We start from the raw sequence: 21211 nt of genomic DNA, 5'->3' as shown, positions 1-21211 counted from the left end.
TTCATGCTTCAGTCACTATGGAGACGGCGATCAGACGCCATATGAGCTGCCAGGAAAGAGAGACTAATCCGTCACGCTGGCGGACCTGTCTTTCAGAACCAGAGTTTCATCTCGCTGTTCGTGCCCACTTTGACCTGGTCTGCCTGTGGCTGCATGAGAAGCTGACTTCCTTTCAGTAATGTCAGACACGATGCTCATTTCTCTCTCACCTTTACATCCACAGCAGAATGTCTTGAGTGTCTTCTTTCCTCACACTCTGAGAGAACAGGAAGCAATTTGGTGGGCGTGTGTTTTTGAAAGTATTTTAGCCCTTGGTGGTAAAGAAAATTAATTACAGCATGCATTTCTGTACAAAGTATTGTTCTTTAATATTATTTTAAATCTGGTTTGCATTGTAGCCTACAGACATAATAAGACATGCTGTACAAAGCTTTAAATTGTTATTTGTTCGACAGTAAATGCGACAAGAACAGTTCAAGAAATTAATTATACAAAAACAAAGAGAAAAGATAATAGTGCCTCATTTAAAGGCAGAGGAAAAGCTCTCCTTTGTCCAAGACTTGTCCTTCACATTGTGAGCTACTGTATATTTCCCATGTGTCTTTGCAAACACACCAGGCTTGCTGCAACATCAGGATTAAAATATGCATGCGTGCAGTGTAACGCCACACTGTCTTTGTGGCTGACAGTGTTTTTGTGTTTGTTCGTCACAGTGAAGCATTTCTGGTCATGCTTGCCTGTTGTTTGCATACATGCACACAGAAATGTACCTCCATTAAGGCATGTCTTTGTGTCTGTACGTGCTCCCTGACATCTCCCTCAAGTAGATAGTGTGGAGATGGTGGACCTCTGAGAGGAGATGCTGCAGATCTCCATGTTTGTGAAGGAGCTCCCTCCCTCGCTACTGCAGTCGGGGACGGAGGAGGAGGAGGAGATGATGTTCTTCAGCCTGTGGAGGGAGATGATGAGTAGCGTCAGCAGGAACACCAACAGGCCGAGGAAGAGCCACACGTAAACGTAAACATTGCCCTGACGTCCCGGGGAGGAGGCGGCCGCAGACGTGGAGGACGAAGTCGGGGAGAAACGGAGGAAGGTGCCGTTGTCTATGGGAGGGATTCCTGTGTCATTATGGTCCAGCAGCGGGACGTCCATCCCCGACATCCTGGCTGACATTCAACAAAGATGTGCATGAGAGAAAAACAGAAGATGAGGGAGATATGATGTGAAACAAGAGAGAGTCTGACACATTCATAATTTAAATGACCTGTAGGAGAAATTCTTTTTTGTCTGCTGGAGCTGTCAGGAATTCAGTGTCTACCTCTAGGACACTTCAGGATGACAGATGCTTGCTGACACCCACATGCTCAACTTTGGCTGATAAGAGAAAGACCGAGAGCAGTTCTGAATCTGTAATTCAGGGCCGACAATTACGTTCAAGAGCCTCAAATGCAGAAAAGACTTCTAGAAAATAGATAATAGAAAATAATACACATCATATTAAAAAAATAAATGTCATTATTTCTAAAGAAAAGGCTGAAATATCTAAAATCACTTGTTTTTTGGGTGAAGGAGACCAGAAACTGAAGATAAATAACAGATACTTGCAGAAAAAAAATAAAAAAACTCCTACTGATGCAGGTCTGTTGAGGTCATCAAATGTATCAGGCGTAGCTTTTATTAAAAGCTGTTCACATAATGAAAAGTCAGGGATCTCGACAGATTGAAGGATACTAACTAGAGGAGTAACAGCAGGGGGAGTGCTTGTCTCATTGAATGCCTGTCAGGCTTGTTTCCCTGAGCTCAGATGCTTATAAATGAACTCATCCTTATCTGATGAAATTAACCTTCTCGTAATCAGCTTTCACAAAGACAGCTGAGAGCCAACCCTCCTCCAATGCTTATTAAAACAGCTAATAATGTTCCACTGCAAATGACTGCACGGCACAATGCTGAGTAGAGGATGTAATATGTGTTGTAGAAAAGAGCGAGCCAGTCTGTTTTGTATTTGGGTTAGGCCACTGGTGTGTCTTGACTTGATATATGACAGTGGAGAAAGACACTTCAAAGGGAGGAAAAATTAACCATGACTATATGAAAGCAATAGGTCAGCTCACAGTGTTGTGTGCTCATTTCACTGTAATCTGCCAGCTCCCCACTCCTTCCTACACATTTCATGGTTCTTCATTTCACCATGGGCCATATAGACCTATGTGTGCCTGGAAACATTATGGCCAAGAAAATGGAGTAAAACATCTCAACTCATTGTACCAAATAATTTCCATCATCTGCAATAACGACACGTTTGGCCCTAAGTAATACACTATTTCAGTACACTTGGGAAAAGCAGGACAAAGGCACCTTAATCTTTCAAAACCATTTTAAAACTAATACATTTTGTCGTATAATTATTTGTGCCAATAAAAGGAGACGAATAAAAGACTCGAAAGTGTGTCTCTCTGCTGGCTGTATGTCATTTGTAGCTCGGTTCACAGTCAACTGCGAAAAGTTCATCACATGCACGTGCACGTTACGAGCTGGTAATTGTCATATGTTTGTCACAGGTAAGAGTACTACACGCTGATTGTGTCCGAGAAAAAATAAAGCATACACCTTACTTATCATTATGAACATTTGTTTTCCGGTCAGAAATATAACTTGACTTTACATGCTTGGCTGGGATACGTGTATGTGCTAGAAGCGTTAGCAACTCGCATGTTAAAGTTGTTGTTTAGCATTAGCGATTAGCATAAGCAATTCACAAGATAAAAGTCATTTGGAGGCACTTAAGCCCTATAAAATGTTTAGTTAATGCAGTCTAATGAGAAATAAATGTTTGGTGTTATTTTTTTTTAGCTTTTTACCGTGACTTCCAAACAGCTTTGTTTGAGTTAGAGTTACAAGAACATCGCTAATTGTAGTTAGCTTGACGTAATCAAGGCGAACGTAGCCCCATGACAGAGGCTGTTGGCCTTCTTGTTTTTTAGCGTGTAAAACAGATGACAGGAGAACCATGTAAAGCGTACAGTTTAGCATATGCAGATCTGAAATAATTGACGCATACATGCTTAATAAGGTTTTTGTACGTTTGTAGGGAACTAGTAATTAAGAAAGGGCTACACACAGACTGTTAAGTGATAAAAATAGTTTTATTTGGTAGAACAAACACGTTTTTTAAACAAAATATCATGAACTTTTATGGTAGAATCCAATATTTTTTATTGACACTAATATTGTAGAATTCAATACATGGGGTGAGCATGTATTTAAGATAACTGTCCATTTTAAGACAATGCGGTAGCTTATATGTTGGCTGTCATTGAATAGTGTTTACAGTTTATAGTAAAGAGTTGCTATAACTGCCCCATACACAGTCAGGAGCGATATCAGAGCTAGTGCAGACTGAGTTGACTCCAGACGTTAGGAAAAATGTTGCTATTGTCATAAATATGTTTTGCCCAGGGCCCTCCACACTAACTTACAATTTAATGTGTTGCTCCAGTCGGTCCCAGAGTTTCATTCTGAGCCCTTGAGCTACAAATGTCAATGTTGGAACCAAACTTTTCTTAATCCTCTGTTGACTTATGTCGCTTTTGAAGTTCAAGCAAGCCACTCTGAGCCCTAAGTCTTTTATTTTCCACTCATTCAGCCCCTTTCATTCTCTTCCCCCGTCTCTCCAGTTGTCAGCTCCCTTTAATTTACAGCCCACTGTACCTTCAGGGAGATGCACAGCATAACGAGCGAGGGATGAGCTAGGCCGCTCTCTCCCTCTCTTTATGATTGCATGCTCTCTTGCCCCCAACTCTGTTTTCTTTATCAAATACTCCCAGTGGTCTTCCCAGCCCAATGAAACAATGTCTTGCCCCTTTTGTTGACTTATGTTGTGTCTTTCTCCTCTGCAACTTCTCAAATTGAAAGTATTGATATTCCCTGTGCGTGTTTCCCTTCCCTCCAATGTCTTCTTACTAGTTATATTCTCAGTCTCTTTTTAGTAGACTTTCTTAATTTGTAACATTCTTGAGATTATTTGACAATCTGGATTCAGCATTATCATTTAAAATTGTAATAACTGTTGATTTGGTAACCCCAAATTCCCCTCAAGTTTTATAATTTCAGCTTAAAATGTGTCAGTCATCAGAAATGTACATGAGCATTACACTACACCCCCGCCTGCTCATTCTGCATCTCTTAGCTCTAATTTCATCTTGTCTGCCACCTTTTTCTTCTTTTCTTCTTCATCTTATCGCCTGTTCTCCTCCTGTCGTTCCCTCCCACTCTCTCCTGCTCTGTATAGGTTGCTGTCGTTAATGATATGTTGTTTTCAAATCTGTGATGAAGCTCGTTCATTGTGAGCGAAGTGGCTGATAATTGGGCTTAATGATGCTTTTTGTATCCAGGCAACAAGGTACGTTCAGTTCTTTTTCAAGCTAATCTACTTTAAGAGGGCAGGCCATGCAGTCCCACTGAGGCTGAAGAGGTCAGACACACACACACACACACACACACACACACACACACACACACACACACACACACATAAACACCCGCCTACACACAATAAATACCAGTAGTAATTTTCCCTTAGAACAGCTAGAAGCATGATACAGAGAACACTAAGGGCTTATTGGGAAAATTATATGTCTTTATTGAGGAAAATTGTTTAAATATTGATTATATCTTGGCTTTTTACAGTGTTAAGGTAGTAAGAGATGTTGAATCTGATTGTGTGTTCGTCTCTAAATAGTCTGTGATCTTCTGCTTCCTTCTTTTCCCCTGTGTTGGTGGCATGGAAGTGGTTAGAAGATATCTTTGCTGCACCTTTAGCCCAAGCAGCAACCTCTTTGTTTTAAGTCGAGGTGAAATGAAAAATGTCATTTTAATCCTTTTAGATCACATCCCCAGTAATATTGTGCATCTATTTGACAATATAGGCCCAAAAAATACAGAAAATCCATTTCTCTGTATTCTTATATCAAAATCCGTCATCATTTTTTCTTCCGGTAAAACTAAATTTCATGTGTGCTTACGTAAGTTAGCACCGCACAATTTCAACCAATCAATCTCCAACATTTAGCCGCAGAGCACCAAAAACGCTCGGTCAGTTAGCTAGCTACTGCGCTGTGGAGAACGTCTGTCTACGCCCACTTCTCCACGATCAAATCAAATCCCTCTCATGATATGTCCCGCCTGCACGTCCTGTTTCACTCGTAAAATACGTCACGATATGGAAGCTAGATACTCTCGAAATGCCGTTTCAGCTCGACTTTAAGTGTAGTTAACCCAATGGGCCAAAAACTGCAGTTCCCTGAATGGCCACGTGAGGCACACTCAAAAAGGGATTCCATTCCTAGTCTGTTTGGGTGTCACCTCAGCTCTTGCCGTGATTGTGGTGTTGGGGTCAGGGGAGACGTTTGGACGTGGTGATAGGAAGACCAGTCCCATAAAGTTTCATGCCGTCACCCAAAGTTTTCTCTCCCAAAGAAAACTTGCGAGCAACTGGCAAGTTTGCTCAGTTCAACAAGCTCTCTTAGCTTCTTTAGTCTGATAAACAATTCCTTTAAGCTACCACCACAAGCAGAATCTCATCTGTGGGAAACCCAATGGCCTCATTCACCAGCTAATGAATTAGCCACAAGCATAGACTGTACAACTTTGATAACTTAGCATTGGCTAACCCCTTGCTACTCTCTAATCTCAGAACCCATCGGGACTACGATTTATCCTCTGGGAGGCATTCCTGCATTTTTATGCAGAATCTGTAAATAGAGATTAACTACTCCCAATCTCCACCCTTTCATCTAATTATGGCTCTAAAAAATGACATTCTGATGGCCATTATGCCAAACTCTAGGTTACAGCAGTTCACAAACCAGCGGGGGCCGTCACAATGGCTATGTCCACTTTTGACCCTGCCTGTGCCTCTGTACACTGGTAGAATTTTAATGCAGCGACCTGAACTAGAGCTCATAAAACAGTAAGTAGTTTGTTCCAAAGAAAGTCTCTTCAGTCGCTTAGACATGGTTTGATTCTGCAGCCTCTGACCTCGAACAAACCTTCGCTGTAAAGTTTGGGAAAAAGTCTGAGACAACTGACAGCAGCAGTGTGACTAATTTATTCCTGCATCTTAACAGATGCACCCAGCTGAGTGTGAGAAGTGTTTGGCACTGTGAGCTGCACAAGACAGCTTCAGCACAAAACATGTTTTAAAAAGCTGATAATAATGAATGTGAATTGTTTTTTTTTCAAGGTTACGTTTTCTGCAGTCATGCCTTGTCTGTTGTTGGCCAGTTCTTTGGTCAAATGAGACTCAGCTTTCATATATATATATATATATATAACTTTGTTTTGTTCATCCCGATACAATAAAAGTCCCATACAATGAAAAAGGATCACTAATATCTACAGAAGTGTTCAGCTCTGCCATTAAAGTCCTATGAGGGCTCAGATGCTGTGTGAATGTTGCTCTCCTCCTACACTTAACAGTGTGCAGATACAGCCTTTTGAAAGCACATATGTCTCCTCTGTTGGACTGCACAGGATGATGGAAGCTGCTGGAAGCTGCTCCTCTGAGATGAATGGGTTGTTCAGCAGCTGTTTCCATTCCTCAGGACAGGGCCTCACCTAAGCCTGAGGTACTTTGACTTGCTTAACTTTACTTACATTTCTGTCCGTCTTTAAAGTTTTTCAGACCTGCAGGGCCGTGTGGAGTTCAGACATTTTTATACCGTTCTGCCTGTCAGCCTCCTTCTTCTCCTCTTTCCTCCTGAGTCTGCCAGCCTGCAGCTCACCAATGGCTGCTTGCAGAGCTGCTCCTCCTTTTCACTCTCAGTTATGACTTTTTTATGATCGTGTATTTCAGCTTCGTCAGTGTCAGCATTGCCCTCTCGGTTACGTCAAGAGCTTTTCTAATATTCTGTCCAGCCTTCAGACCAGGGAAGCCTTGAGCAAATTTCAGCTCCATAGCTTTGGTCTCTCTCTCTCTCCCTCTGTCTGCTTCACCTCTGGCTTGAGCACATGTTTTGTCCACCATCAGGCTGTAGCTAAAGATAGTGAGTCATGACCCCCAAAGCTCCTTTTTGTCCTGATCAAACGCCTTCCTGAGCTGCACAATCTCTGCAAAGCACTCCTCAAACAATCTCATCCTCTGCTGGTGGAGCACGTTCGGTAAAGCTCCTCCTGAGACCCTGCACCGTGAAGCTTCCTCTGCTCTACTTTCTCAATCTGTTCCTCACCCCCATCATTTCCTCGTCATCTTCCTGTAATCTTTCTCACTCTCTGTCCTAAGTATATTTTTCAGCTGTTGTCTAATATATAAGTTTAAAGGCTGTTTTAAGGTTCATTATGTGGGAAGTGGGATTTAAAACTACTTGACATTTGGTCGGTTCAACTGGTTATATCTGCCGTATGTGCATTTGCTGTTCAATGCTCTGAAGGTGTTAAAAGTTTGTTGTCTTAAGCAATTATATTTGGATTATTTAGTAGAGCTTTAACCTAAATAATGTGTTTATTTTAAGGATTGATCAGCCTGCTTTTTGTTTTAATCTATAAGATGTATAATTTTTGCATCAAGCTTTTTTATATTCAGTTCGGCTCATCCATTCAGGGCCAAGCACATGCTGCGTTGGAGTCTTAGATCTCTTTCAGTGACAGGAGATAGCCTGTACATTGTAACAGTCCGTGCATGCAGCAAATGCAAATATGTACTAAAACCTTAACTTCCCAGAGAGACACGTCGTCTGTTCAGTTCTGGTATTAGCTCTTCACGTCATGAATAATGGACAAGATCCATGTGAGGCAAAATGTCATGGCATTTGAGCCGTATTCTTTTGTGTGTGTGTGTTGGTGTGTGTATGTGCATACCTTCTGTATTCATAGCAAATGTTTGCACAAAGACAAGCTGAGCCAATAGCAGTAACACCAGGGATTTTCACTTAACATGCATGCACGTATGTGAAATGTAAAAAGATTTTCACACGTTCCGTGAGCACACATTCAGTGTCAATTCACTCAACAGACTGCCGGGGGATGAATGTAGCCTGAATTTCAAACATGTTAAATATCTTATAGTCTGAGCCGGATCTGCTGAAAAAAACAAGACCTGAGGCTCGAGCACATGAATTCCAAATTGCCTCTGCAGCCCCAAATACCACAGATAACCCAGGGTCAGAGATATGCAGGAATGATGAAAGTGTGGAGAAAGTGGTTTCACAAAATGCGCCACAACGTCTCAACCCCACAAAATCTTTTTTCCCTTTGGATTGTTTTAGTTTTAACTCTAAATCCATGTCCCTTAGGAGACTTAATACAGATATTAGTACACGTAACATTTGCCCATAAATTACATTTAAATTTGGAGATTTGTCTGATTCTACAAAACAATACCCTGATGTTTTTATTCATGGCCTTTACATTTGAATGACAAAATCTCATGGAGCACCTGAATGCACTCGAAGCTCCAGCAGGGGTCGAGCACCGCTGTTCCTCTGTTCTCTGATTCTGTCTGATATCAGGGCATGAAAGTGAGGATTTCTTAAGTCAGAGCTGTTTCAAAGAGGATGCTATAACTGACAGAAATGCAACACGAGTTAAAACCTGTGAAACAGTGATCATTATGAATAGGACGTATTGGATTTTGGTCAGCAGCCAGTGCAGATAATGAGCTCTTTTGCTTTGATGTCTGAATGTGTGTGTGTGTGTGTGTGTGCATCTCAGTTATTACTCCTGACACTTCTGAGTGTGATGCCAATAAACCTTCTTCCCTTTTGTCTTTCTTTCAGCTCACGTTCACGTAATGAAGAACTGGGTAAGTCCTACATCATTCCAAACACAAAAAACCCTCCTCTTGTTTTCTTTGCCCTGAATGGACACTTGTACGTCCTCCTGCTTTTCCCCCTCAGTCTGGCTCAAACGTTCCTTCCCTCCTTTTCTCAACCGCCACTGAGGACGCCCGCTCTTTTCCCAAGTTTGTGAATGAAGCCACACTTCCTTTTTCACCCTCTACCTTTATTCTTTCCTGTGTGTCTCATGTAGCATTCATCTTTCTCTGCTTTCATTTATGTCACAGTTTTATGTCTCACGACAGCTCTGCAGGTAGTTATAACGCACGAATAAAAGTTGCTGACAACTGAAATTTAAGGTAAATAATGTCTCTTTGCAGTGAGCAGGAATCCCCTCTCCCAGATCGCATTAACACTTGCCCCTTTTTGTCTCCCTTTTAAAAATTATGTAGAAACATGTCATCAAACGCAGCCTGAAGCAACTTTAGCAGACACTAAATTACTGACCAATAAAAGGGATAGTTACAGACCTTTTGAACGTGCGAGGCAGCTGCTCCTTGCTCGAGTTTACATCTCACGGAAATCCATCCCGTTGTGTTCGGTCTTTCAGCTGAGCAAGCCAGATCTGTTGCCCCTGAGATCTTCCCCGTGAGCCTGTCCGCACACTCTCTCTCCCCCTTCTCTCTCTCTCTGTCATTCAGTGACACACACAGAGGCACTACAGCTGGAGTAGACACTGTCAGACGTGGATCCTCTGTATGAATGGGCTTGCATTCAAAAGGGAACGCATGCATATATGAGGTCAGTAGCTGAGAGGATGTAACTCATGAATGATTGTGATATTTTTTTTTACTTAAAAAGTGATGAAGAGGAAAGAAAAGAGGGAGTAGTCCCACCCCTCTCTCTCTTTGTCGTCTTCACCCTCCCTCTTCTCTCTCTGCTGCTCATCACTTTTCAATCACGACCCCATCAGTCAACAGCTAAATCTATTCCTCTCATTGTCATAGAGGAAACATTCCTCACAGTTAACAGGCTGTTCAATAGTTGTTCAATAACCCGGGCAGACGAATAGCCAGATCAATCTGCATCCAATTAAATAAATGCTTACGTAATTGACTAATAAATCAATATTTGTCAATACATGCACACCCTTCCTCGCGCTCTGTACCCCATCAACGCTCTGCTTTGCTTCTCATCTGTCTGGTGTTTGTGTGGCCGTGCTCTCCGCTCTGCAAAGTGCGTCAGTAGACGGTATCCAGCGGTGAGCAATAACAGGCTGACTGAACTGCTCAGATGAGTCCCATAAGCGGCAGAGGAGTGAGAACAGACGAAGAAGAAGAAACATCCTTTAACACCTCTCAATATCTCTGGCAGCTCCCCTCTCTCGTCCTCATCTCGAAGTCTGTTCTGTTAATTCCCTCTCTTTCTCTCTCTCTGATCCCAACTCTACACAGTTTGTTAGTTAACGGCTGCTAGGCATATCTGGTCATTTTGGTTTTGACATTTGCCTCTGCAGTCTCCTCCCCTAACCCAAAACAGTGAAGGTTGAATTTATATGTGGTTTGTCCAGCGTACCCTATAGGATTTTTAAACCTGCCATTCTGTGATTCTGTACCAAGGTCTGTATATAAAGATGGACGACGCATCTCCATCTGCTCTCATTGTACAAAATTTAAGCCAAAATTCCCCCCCGAGGCGGGAGCTGCCATCTTGAGCTGGTGACGTTTTTTTGAGCCAGAGCTGCGCAGTAGAGATCGAGCCTCTTCCGCTGACCAAAACACACACTTACTGAGCACTTACAGGAGCCGTATTTGTCAATAGAGCTGTCAATCATCCTTTTGACAGCATCAAATAACTAATTAAAAACTAAACTAATCAGAAACATGAACACATGGACATCAATCAGCATGATAAGAACTAACTATTATGACAGAAACCATGTTTGAGAAACATTTATTTGGCGTGTATTTTGATTTTATAGTTTGACTCATGTCCCATCTGTTAACATGGAAGAGGCGGGCTTTATGACCTATACTGCAGCCAGTCAGCAGGGGGCGCTAGAGATGTTTTGGCTTCACTTTAAGGGTGCTGTCAGGTCTTCCATCTTTTTATACAGTCTATGTTGTCTAGGTACGCACAGCGGTGCCTTGAGCTAAATCTTAACACCAGTGGCATCATGCTAACATGCTTTATTAAAATCAGTTACACAGGACTAAGGGTAGAGGGTATCGTATGCTTTAAAGATGGAAAAACCTTTGAGGGCAATTTCTGATTCATAATTAAAAAATTGACTTGACCATAGTTGAGGAAAAAAAGCTGGGGATGATGCTGGGTGAAGAGTTCAGGATCACTAAAGTTATATATCGGGTTCTGGGGACCTTGAATGTCTATAAAAATCTGCCAGCGCATCAAGTAGGTGTTGAGATATTGCACTGAAAAAGAGAAACATGTACCTGCTGGTAGTAGAGGAAAGTCAGAGCATCGCCAAATTCAATTGAATGTACCCTTTAGGGACCTTGAATATCCAATAATTGATTGAGATACTTCCTTCTAGACCACAAAAGCCAACCTGCTCGTGGAACCAGAGGAAGCTTAAGGATCACCACCACAGATATTGAGTGCATCCTTTGGGACCATGGATTTTTCCATAGACTTTCATTACAATCCATCCCATATTTTTAGAGGTATATTGGTGGACTAAAGCACTGTAGTTGACCCAACAATTGGCAGACTGAGCGACAGACCGACGAACTTTGACCACCATGCTGCTAAAAATTCTACAGTAAGATCTCCTTCAAGAAACAGTGCTTGTATTACTCTTGAGAATATACAGAGATAGCTTATTAGCACTAGCTTGTTAGCACCTTAATGTTATTCATGGAGATGTTAATTGTGTTGCAGATGACACCTGTCCCTGCTCTGTGAAGGGGAACAGGCGCCTCCTCTCTCACAGATGCGTCTGCCTGCCTCCATCTGCCCGCTGACACCGACATCAGAGGGGAAGAGCAGTGTCGGAGAACAGAGAGGTTAGCGATGACTTGATTTCACATCCAAGTCCAACTTTCACAAACATCACATGGCTGGTGTTGATGTGTACTTCAGACAAATATTTGACAGCTATGTGAAGAGGTCTTGGATTCCTCTGATGAGCAAATATTTGTTATCTGAGTCCCCAGAAGAAGAAAAACATTTTTTGAATGAGACGCTTTAGGCAGTTTCTCTGGAGTTGACCGTGCTGAAATCAAGGAGAGAGGAAAGGAACATCGCACATCATTTAATGAATCCATTAATTATTATTCCCTCTGACCTCCACTCTGCTAATCACACTCTGCAAGGCCTTTACTAAACCTGTCATAGGGAATCATCACACTCACAACTACTCATTTTTTAAGAGGGAATTTGTTTGGCGAAGCTAATTATGTCTGTGTGCTTGTTTAGTATAAACTCAAGTATTCTTGTGCGCTTTTGTTGCCTGCGTGTGTGAGAGAGAGAGAGAGAGAGGACTGAAGGATGGAGATAAGAGCTTTGGCCTCAGCGTGCTTTTGTCACTAATCCCGGAAGGCGTGGCCGCCAATTCCATGTCATTCCCTGATATCCCAGCCTGTTTCTGACTCCGTGCCATCCTCGCACTGCCCTTGTGAGGACAGTAGTATCTGCACTGCATGTTAATGAAGCGGAGACATGCAGCCACGAGGGGGGTGCAACTGCATTCAGGCAGAAATGTGTGTGTGTGTGTGTGTGTGTTTGGGGGGATTTGACAAGCTCGTTCTGCCAAACTCCCAAGAAAACTTTCAGATAACAGAAAGGAAAGATTTTAGTTGCAGTTTATCTCAGATGCACTACCAGATATACTTTACATCTGTCTGCTAATCATAACCAATTTGCAAAGCTCCCTACTGAGAGAGAGAGAGGCTAAAAAAGGCAACATTCAATCATGAAAGCTGAGTTATTTCCTCCCTTATTGCAGGAGGCAGTTTCATTTCCTCCAGATTAATTAGAAAAACAGTTGCAATACAATTTAATTTGTCAATCCCTGAAAGATTCTATGTTTAGTTTGGTTTTCGAAGATTTTAAAGATCACACGAGCTGATATGATATGATGCGCTGACTACACTCCGGCTTTTTTCGTCTCATGGCAATGTCATGCCAATCCAAAAAAGCTGCACAGATCTGAGGGCAGGGAGCAGAGGAAACATACTGAGGCATAACAGTGACACACCACACACACACACACTCAGGACAGCAGCCTGACAGGCGACTACATGTCCAGAATAACAATGAGACAGATGGGAAGACGATACTGGCGCTGTCTGAAAAACATCCGCCACGAGTGCGGGCAAAAACAACAACACCTGCGCAGACAGAGTCTGACCAAAGGAACCTTTTGAAATTCCCGTGTTACTAAAATCTCAGCCACTAATAGCCTTGGCAATTTTTTCCCTGATGCCTCTGAAGGGTACACTCTAAATTCATGAAAGGGGAGAAGAAAGGGAAAAGCATTCTCAAAGTCAGTTTCATTTGAATATATGAATAATTTAATGCACCGAAAGATTTGGGGGGCCTAAATTGCATAAAGAAAATCCCCTACTTTTCAGACATTCATAATTCATACGTTCCATGGCTCAGGCATGCAAAGACAGGGAGGTATTTGATGCACAAACTGGCCATATAGCATGTATATAGTATAAAAGTGCAGAAGCATTATCGTCTTTTTATGTCAGTTAATATCCCTTTACCCTCTCTCTCGTTAAACGCCCTCCTCTCTGATTCTCTTAATTGCTAATGGACAAAAAAAAAGTGCAGCAGCAGTAGCCAAAAAGCAACAAATTAAACTTTCATCAAAGCTTTGTTGCATCATTATGGTTATTGCCACATCCTGTGATATTCTCTAAAGTGGTTCCCTGCTGGTTTAAGATTGGTTAAGCAATCTCTCCCTGCGTGTGTAGTGGTATCCTGGTTTTAGCAGCTTAATTATTCCACACCATAAGAAACGGAAAATAGATTGTCTCAGTCTTGACATAACGCTCCCCTCCTCTCTCACAGCTCATTTTCCTTTCATGCCCCCGGCTCATTACAGCGACGGGCGTTTTAATGGAGGAGATTGCCATCAAATTTTCTCTTCATATTCCTCAACAAAAGGTCCTTCGATCCTCATGAGGATGATAAAATGAAGCGTTATGATAGTGCTAAGACTGTGTGAACAGTTTGACCTACAGACAGCAGACAGTGCAAGAATATTTGATGATGTATGATCGCTACTCCACTTATTTGATTGTGTTGGTTCTTTCGTCTCATGTTGCTTTATGAACTTATGATTTCAAAGTACTGATTCCCAACGCTCACATAGAGCCAGTAAAAGCTGCAAATTGGCTGCTGGCATTCCACAGGGTGCTAGCATTACTTTGTGTAGCCTACACACGCATACAGTACAGAACAGATGGAGGGAGAGGGGCCGAAAGAGATACATGTACAATTCAGTCCTCAGGGGAACAGCTTAAAGTTTAATTGTCCTTAGTTGCCATGAAAGTCAGTTTACGAAAAATGATCCTCCCTTTTTTTGAGAACGGGGTCCATCATCTCTGAATTGCTCATTGACACATCTTTCAGTTGTTTAGATTGAAGGAAAGCTTTAAGGTGGAGATACACCGATCAACTTTTACATCAACAGACAACGTAAACATCAACAAACATGATGAGACACAGGGCAACAGGTCTATGGGCAACAAGGCACTCTGTACTCCTCTGTTCCAGTCACAACTACGGTGTAGCAACTCCGAGTACGACCGCGATTTAAGCTAGCTCAAACTATCTAATACTAATCTGATCACTGACAAAGTTCACGGCAATAAACCATCTCAAAAGTGTTTTTAGTAAATGTTCAATAATTTTTACCTGACAGATGTTCTCCACACATTCACTTGGGCTGGGCTGAGCATTTGTGGTGTAATTCTGTAAGTTGACCACAAGAGGTCGCTGCTGATCTGACATTTCCAAATCAGAGGATGTTGACCTTTTTCAATATGAAAGTGTACAGTCAACATTGAACATTGATGTTGTCTGTTGATGTTGTATCAGTTGATACGTGTATCATCACTTTAAGTTCTGGTTCTGGTGATAGAATTGGTTATAGTCATATGTTTGGGGTTTGTTGTGACTATAGTTAGAAATTGGGATCTGTTAACAAAATAGTAATAATGTTTGTAACTTTATAAAGGATCAATATGTAATATATTTACTGGAAATGATCATAAAATGGACAATTATATGTCATCAGAGATTAAGAAAACATTCTAAATTGAAATATTGGCTTCTCCGACAACAATGCTGCAGCCAGTATTGTTTTGTTTTGGGAGCAGGTTTTCTTTAGGAAACTCAGAGTTTCGCTCTGTCTCCGCCCTCTGGAATATAAAACCCTCATTCGACTTCCTCATTCATTCAGCCCGTCTCACGCGTATGTTTGAGCGGTTACCGAATGAAAAGAAGAAACGTTGCGTCTCTGTGGTGCCCCGACCCCTTTGCAAAAGTCTTTTATAATTATGATAAAATAATCAAAAGACAAATCTGTGTCAAAGTCATCATTTGTAGATTTTCCACCACCACTAGCGAGAGCACTCAAATAAGACAAATTAGTCATTTATTTGGTCCTCTTCATTTCCTACGAATACAAAAGCAGTCCTTAGTTTAAAAAAAATTAAATATTTCCAATAATTAACACAATTCAGTTTAATCAACTAAACAGGATTTAGGTGAGAGAACATACTGTATGTGAAATCAGCATCATGTTGGGGATAAAGCTAATGCACATTAAAACAGCCACTGAATGATATTTCATTAGTTTAATATTTAAAATATGATTGAAGTGAGGTTCAGCCATGAGCCTGTTCTGCCTGAGCCTTACCTTTGAATGATGTTCTGGTATTTAGTTTTTAAATGCTTCCATATACGTTTTTTTTTTGTTTTTTTTTAAACAGTCCGGGGTTAGTCTGAGGGTTTGTTGAAACACCTTTCTGAAACGGACCCCTGGATGCGTAGCTCTGTTTGGGAAAAGCTGAGTGTGTGAGTGTGGGTAGTGGAGAGTGAGCGCGGATCGGAGCGGATCAGCGGAGAGTGTTATTGGTAAATGAAAATAACAGCACGACTGTACAGTAAGGCTGTGTGTGTAATACACTGAACAAAAATATAAACACTTTTGTTTTTGCTCCCATTTTTCATGAGCTGAACTCAAAGATCTCAGACTTTTTCTATGTACGCAAAAGGCCTATTTCTCTCAAATATTGTTCACAAATTTGTCTAAATCTGTGTTAGTGAGCACTTCTCCTTTGCCGAGATAATCCATCCACCTCACAGGTGTGGCATATCAAGATGCTGATTAGACAGGATGATTATTGCACAGGTGTGCCTTAGGCTGGCCGCAGTAAAAGGCGGTGGGGTTATGGTATGGGCAAGCGTATGTTATGGACAACGAACACTGGTGCATTTTATTGATGGCATTTTTAATGCACAGAGATACCGTGACGAGATCCTGAGGCCCATTGTTGTGCCATTCATCCACGACACTGTCCTATACGAACACTAAGGAAGAACAAATATGAAGACAAACCCTGGATTACTAGGGGACTAGAAAATGCTTATAAAAAGAAAAATTCACTGTACAAGCAGTTCTTAAAATCTAGAACAAAGGAAGCGGAACATAAATATAAGAAATATAAAAATAAGTTGACTTGTATAATGAGACTAAATAAAAAAGATTATTTCAACAAACAATTACAACAGCACAGAAATGATACACAGGGTACATGGAAGGTGCTTAACAGCATGATCAAAAAGGCCACAGGGAAATTGGACTATCCAGATCACTTTAATAAAAATAACCAATCAGTTATAACACAAACAAAGGAGGCTGCTCATGAAATCAATGGTTATTTTGTGAATGTTGGCTATAATTTAGCAAAAGAATTTGTGGACCCATAATAACTGAGGATGTAAATGAAGACCTCCATTAAAATAAATCCAAATACCACTTTTTTGAAGAAATTGATGAAATGGAGTTAGTTGATGTTGTTATCAAGTTTAAGAATAAGAAATCTACTGATTGTAATGATATTGACATGACATTAGTTAAAAATATTAGAGATGGCATAGCGAAACCGCTGACCCATATTTTCAACCAGTCACTACAAACATATTTCCCAACCAAATGAAAACAGCCAAGGTCATTCCTATCTATAACATTGGAGATAAGCACTCTTTCTCATACTACAGACCAATTTCTCTCCTTCCACAGTTCTCAAAAATCTTAGAAAAACTTTTTGTCCAAAGACTCGATCAGTTTATAGAAAAATACAATTTATTGAGTGAAAATGTTGTTTAATGACGAAAGTTCTCAGAGTGAAAGGTGTTTGTAACCTACAGACCAAAACCCAAATATATTCAGTTTATAAAGATAGGGAAATTAACGACAGTGATTGAAACCATAAATCAGAACCTTTGACAGTGTCAGAGCAGAGCTTAAGTGTGAGATTTACATCTTTGAACCTGTGCAGCACATTTTAGAAAAGACATGAACATATATTCAAACAGAAATGATTTTTTCAGACATAGAATTCTTTTTTTATTTTTATTTTTAATTTATTTTACTGTGGGAGGAAACCGAAGCGCTCGGAGTAAACCCACACCACACAGGAGCACACGCGGGCTCACATGTACACCTGTGTGGCCCTGAAGGGACCTGAAGTCCTTCCTCACATCCAGATCAGAGTCTCTGCGCGACCAGCCTCACTTTGGCTAGTCGCGCAGAGACTCTGATCAGGATGAGAAAGGACTTCAGGCCCCAGACGACCTTTTCCACAGCTGAGGTGTTGTCATAGCAGGAGCCAGTAGGCACACTACCAGACAACATGACAGCTGTGAAAAGGGCCTGTCCCGCCCAACCACCCGTAGACCACCGATGACTTGTCCTTTAGCCACGTTTGAAGCAGGCAGTCAGAGGCTTGAAGAGGGACTTGAAGAACCTCTTGATGGCGCTGCTCTTCTTTGGTGAAAGGTGCTTCTTCAGAGTCTCGATGACGCAGTTGTTCACTGACTCATCCTTTGCCAGCATGCCCAAACAAAGCTCCCCTTCAGCAATCTTCTTGCGCAGGTCCTTGCGCACCGCCTTGCAGATCTTCTTTATTTTTTTGGGAGCTAAATAAAAATCAATGTCAGAGCCCCTTATCTCTTTCAAGAGCATCTCCTTCAATGTCATTATGGTGGTTTTGTAAGCATCAAGGGACTGAACAGTCGGCAGATCTTTCATAACCTGCCCTACAAGCTCCGACACCATCATTTCACAGAAGATGTCATCCAACTGTTGGGCTGGGGGGGCTATAACGTCATGAATAGCTTCGTCAGCTGGCTCAGACAACGGGATTTTAAATTCAGACTCCAGGGGACTTGAAGCTGCTGGCAGAGGGACAATAGCTTGTTCAATCTGCCCCAGAGCCATGCTCACAGGGTCCCTCCTTCTCTGGTGCTGTTGTGCCTGCTGATTTAGCCATTCCCACATCAGCTTCATGAAATGGTCCACTTCAGTGCGAATCTCAACACGAACTTTGACCTTTTTGTCTTTTCTAGGTTTCAGGTGAAGGAGTAGTACAGTACTCAGATGCTGAGCAAAATCTTCTTTCTGGCCGCTGGAAATGTCTCCGGCAATTATCTTGTACAGGCAGTTCTCATCTGTACACATTGTTACATCCTGATCTTCTGCCTGCACAATCATGTCTTCCACCAGGCCGTCTACCCCATCTATTAACACCTTCGTTATTTTTTTGTCTTTACAGGGTTGGTCGCCGTGAAGCTTGCTCCTTAATTTTGTCATTATGCTCAGGATTGACTCCCGGGCAAATTTGCGCAAATAGAGGGCCTTGATTTTTCTTGCCACCCTTTCCCTGATTGATTGTTTGATTGGTTTAGGCTGTGATTTGATTTCCTGATCAGCAGTGCCAACCATCTCTTGCTCGCCCTTTGTTACGATCTCAACAATCTCAAGCGATGTCCGTTCTGTGTCCTGAGAGGATCTGGACTGAAGCAGGTCGAATTCTTCACCGTCAAAGCGAGCAATATTACTCGTCTGTTCCTCCAGGATCATCTTGACTGCTTTGACAGACGACATGAACTCGCTCGTAACAGACTGAGCTCTATATGGTTCCTCTTCTTGCAGAGGAGTGACGGGGGTCTGACATTTTTCAGCTTCCTCCCTCTCCTGCTCAGTGCACTGTCCTGATGTCGAGGTAGATTCATGTTGCTGAGCTTTGTTTTGAACCCAGCAACCTGAAATCTTTAACACACAGCTTTTAAGGATTTTCCCGACATGTGTAACTAATTTCCAGAGTCTAATGGAGAAGGGCTTGCCTCCCTCGTTCTTCTTTGTGATGTTTCCACCACTTTGGGAGAGCTCCTTGTTAACTTTCTCCATTATTTCTGTGACCATTAGTCCTGTCACCTCCTCTGACACGAGGGAGCAGATGTTACCTTCAACACCAACCACCTCAGCCATGGTCTGTGCAATGGTGTCACCCATGTCACCCACACACTCTTGGACCTGCTTTTCTGACAGAACCAAGCTCTTCTGTGATCCTTTGGATCCAGAAGAGATTTTGGATGCTTTGGATGGCACGTCAATCTCATCTGTTAAGTCTCTTTTGAATATCTCACACATGAGATATTTAGACATAACATCAATTAACTGTAAGCACATGTCCAGTAAGATAGTTTTGGTTTGTTCGTCCACAAACCCTCCCTCCAGATTGTCCCATTGTACCGCTGTCAGTTGGTCCAAAAACATGCGGACAATTGGACGAATTCTCTCCCTTGTGGCTAGTGTATAGCCTTGATCCATGTTCTTCATTGTTCCTGTGGTATTCATTGTTCCGGTTGTTTGTTGTCGCTGTGTTTGTCTTTGTAAACTCAGTCCTGTTCAGAAATACGATTCAAATTTTTGGGTCCTATTTATAACCTTGCTCGGATGTCTGGCTTTGATCATGGCTTTCATCTGATGATGTCATCATGACATCACAGAACATTGAAGACCTGCTTGTGGAACCTGAGACCATATGACTATGACATCACGGTCATTTGGTGACTGTGACATCACGGTCATTTGGTGACTGTGACATCACGGTCATTTGGTGACTGTGACATCACGGTCATTTGGTGACTGTGACATCACGGTCATTTGGTGACTGTGACATCACGGTCATTTGGTGACTGTGACATCACAGTAAATGAATTAACATTACCATGGATTTATTGTCATGTTAAAATGTATTTCATTTACTTATAGACACTTAAAATACACACTTTCAAATAGAGTTCATGCAGTGTAATGTCTGCACAGTTTAAAAAAAATTGTCCCATTTGGACGCTAAAAACCACACCACAGACGTGAGGCAAACGGCTAGATGGTGGTGTTTCTACATCCTTTAATGTTCGAGTCCAACCTTTTCCCATAAAGGAAGAATAAATGAACAAAATATTGCTATGAGAAAGAAAATGCACGTCTTGGTTTATTTTTTATCATGAAACCACAGTTAGTTGTGTTCAGATGGCCATGGGACATCCAATCCAGCTACAAATAGTGCTATTACTCCATGCCTATTTCTAAAATGTCAATAAAATATTCTATTTTGGTACATCTTCAAGATTTGTATCTCACCATTTGAATCATTTGGTGTTCTTAAGAGCCAAAAAATTTATCCAAGCATTTTTTTTTTTGACATTGACAATTGTCAAATTTGTGCAAAGTATTTCATAAAACATGTTTGATTGACAATAATACATGCTAATTTATTCACATTTTGTACTTCTTATAGATGAAGTGGATGTTGGCAAGCAAGCAAAACTAAGTCATTATCGACGTTGTAGTTTTTTATTAGACAGATAAAATCATTTTATGGTTTCAGTTTGGTAAAAACATCAAATTCAGACTAGGAAAATGACCCAGATCATTTGAGGCTGATTTTAAAGTGGACCTTGGAGTCACAGCAGGACGTCTAAACAGTGTAATTAAGATGTATACACTTTAAAATGATGAAAGTGTTGTTGATTGATTTATTGATTTGTGTTTATCAGCTTAATGTTGGAAAATAAACATTGTTTAAACATCCGACAGATGCCCAGGTCAGACAGGACGTTGGCCACAACATTTCAGAACTTGTAGCATATCAAATTGTTAATCTGCACATAAAATGTATAGTATGATATATGCACACTGTGGCAACATGTTTCAACATTACTACAATGGCCAGGGAGGTCGTCCAGCTTAAGGCCTGTTATGGTAAGCACAACTTGTATTTTGGGACTATTTTTGAAGTATGACGACAAGTCTTGATTTTGGCGTTATTTTCCAAACAAACTGTTCCAGACAGAAAAATCCCAAACCACCAAAAGCCACAGTGCAT

The 21211-nt window shown here is 41.4% G+C and overlaps 1 protein-coding gene across 1 annotated transcript; it reads right to left on the bottom strand.

Moving 5' to 3' along the window:
- Positions 1-217: 217 nt before the first annotated feature.
- LOC138604705 (serine-rich and transmembrane domain-containing protein 1) lies at positions 218-9390 on the bottom strand. The gene is made up of 2 exons (XM_069676680.1): positions 9305-9390; positions 218-1166 (listed from the first exon to the last, which is right to left on the bottom strand). Exon 2 carries the CDS (start codon positions 1159-1161, stop codon positions 820-822), a length of 342 nt encoding a protein of 113 aa, XP_069532781.1. The 5' UTR covers positions 1162-1166; positions 9305-9390; the 3' UTR covers positions 218-819.
- Between the last annotated feature and the right edge of the window lie 11821 nt (positions 9391-21211).

The sequence above is a fragment of the Semicossyphus pulcher genome, unplaced genomic scaffold, assembly GCF_022749685.1.
Source record: "Semicossyphus pulcher isolate SPU_LCO1_2020_fin unplaced genomic scaffold, fSemPul1.0.p SCAF_10, whole genome shotgun sequence".
Taxonomy (NCBI): domain Eukaryota; kingdom Metazoa; phylum Chordata; class Actinopteri; order Labriformes; family Labridae; genus Semicossyphus; species Semicossyphus pulcher.
Note: the sequence above shows the minus strand (reverse complement) of the source record. Positions and strands in the feature narration are given on the sequence as shown.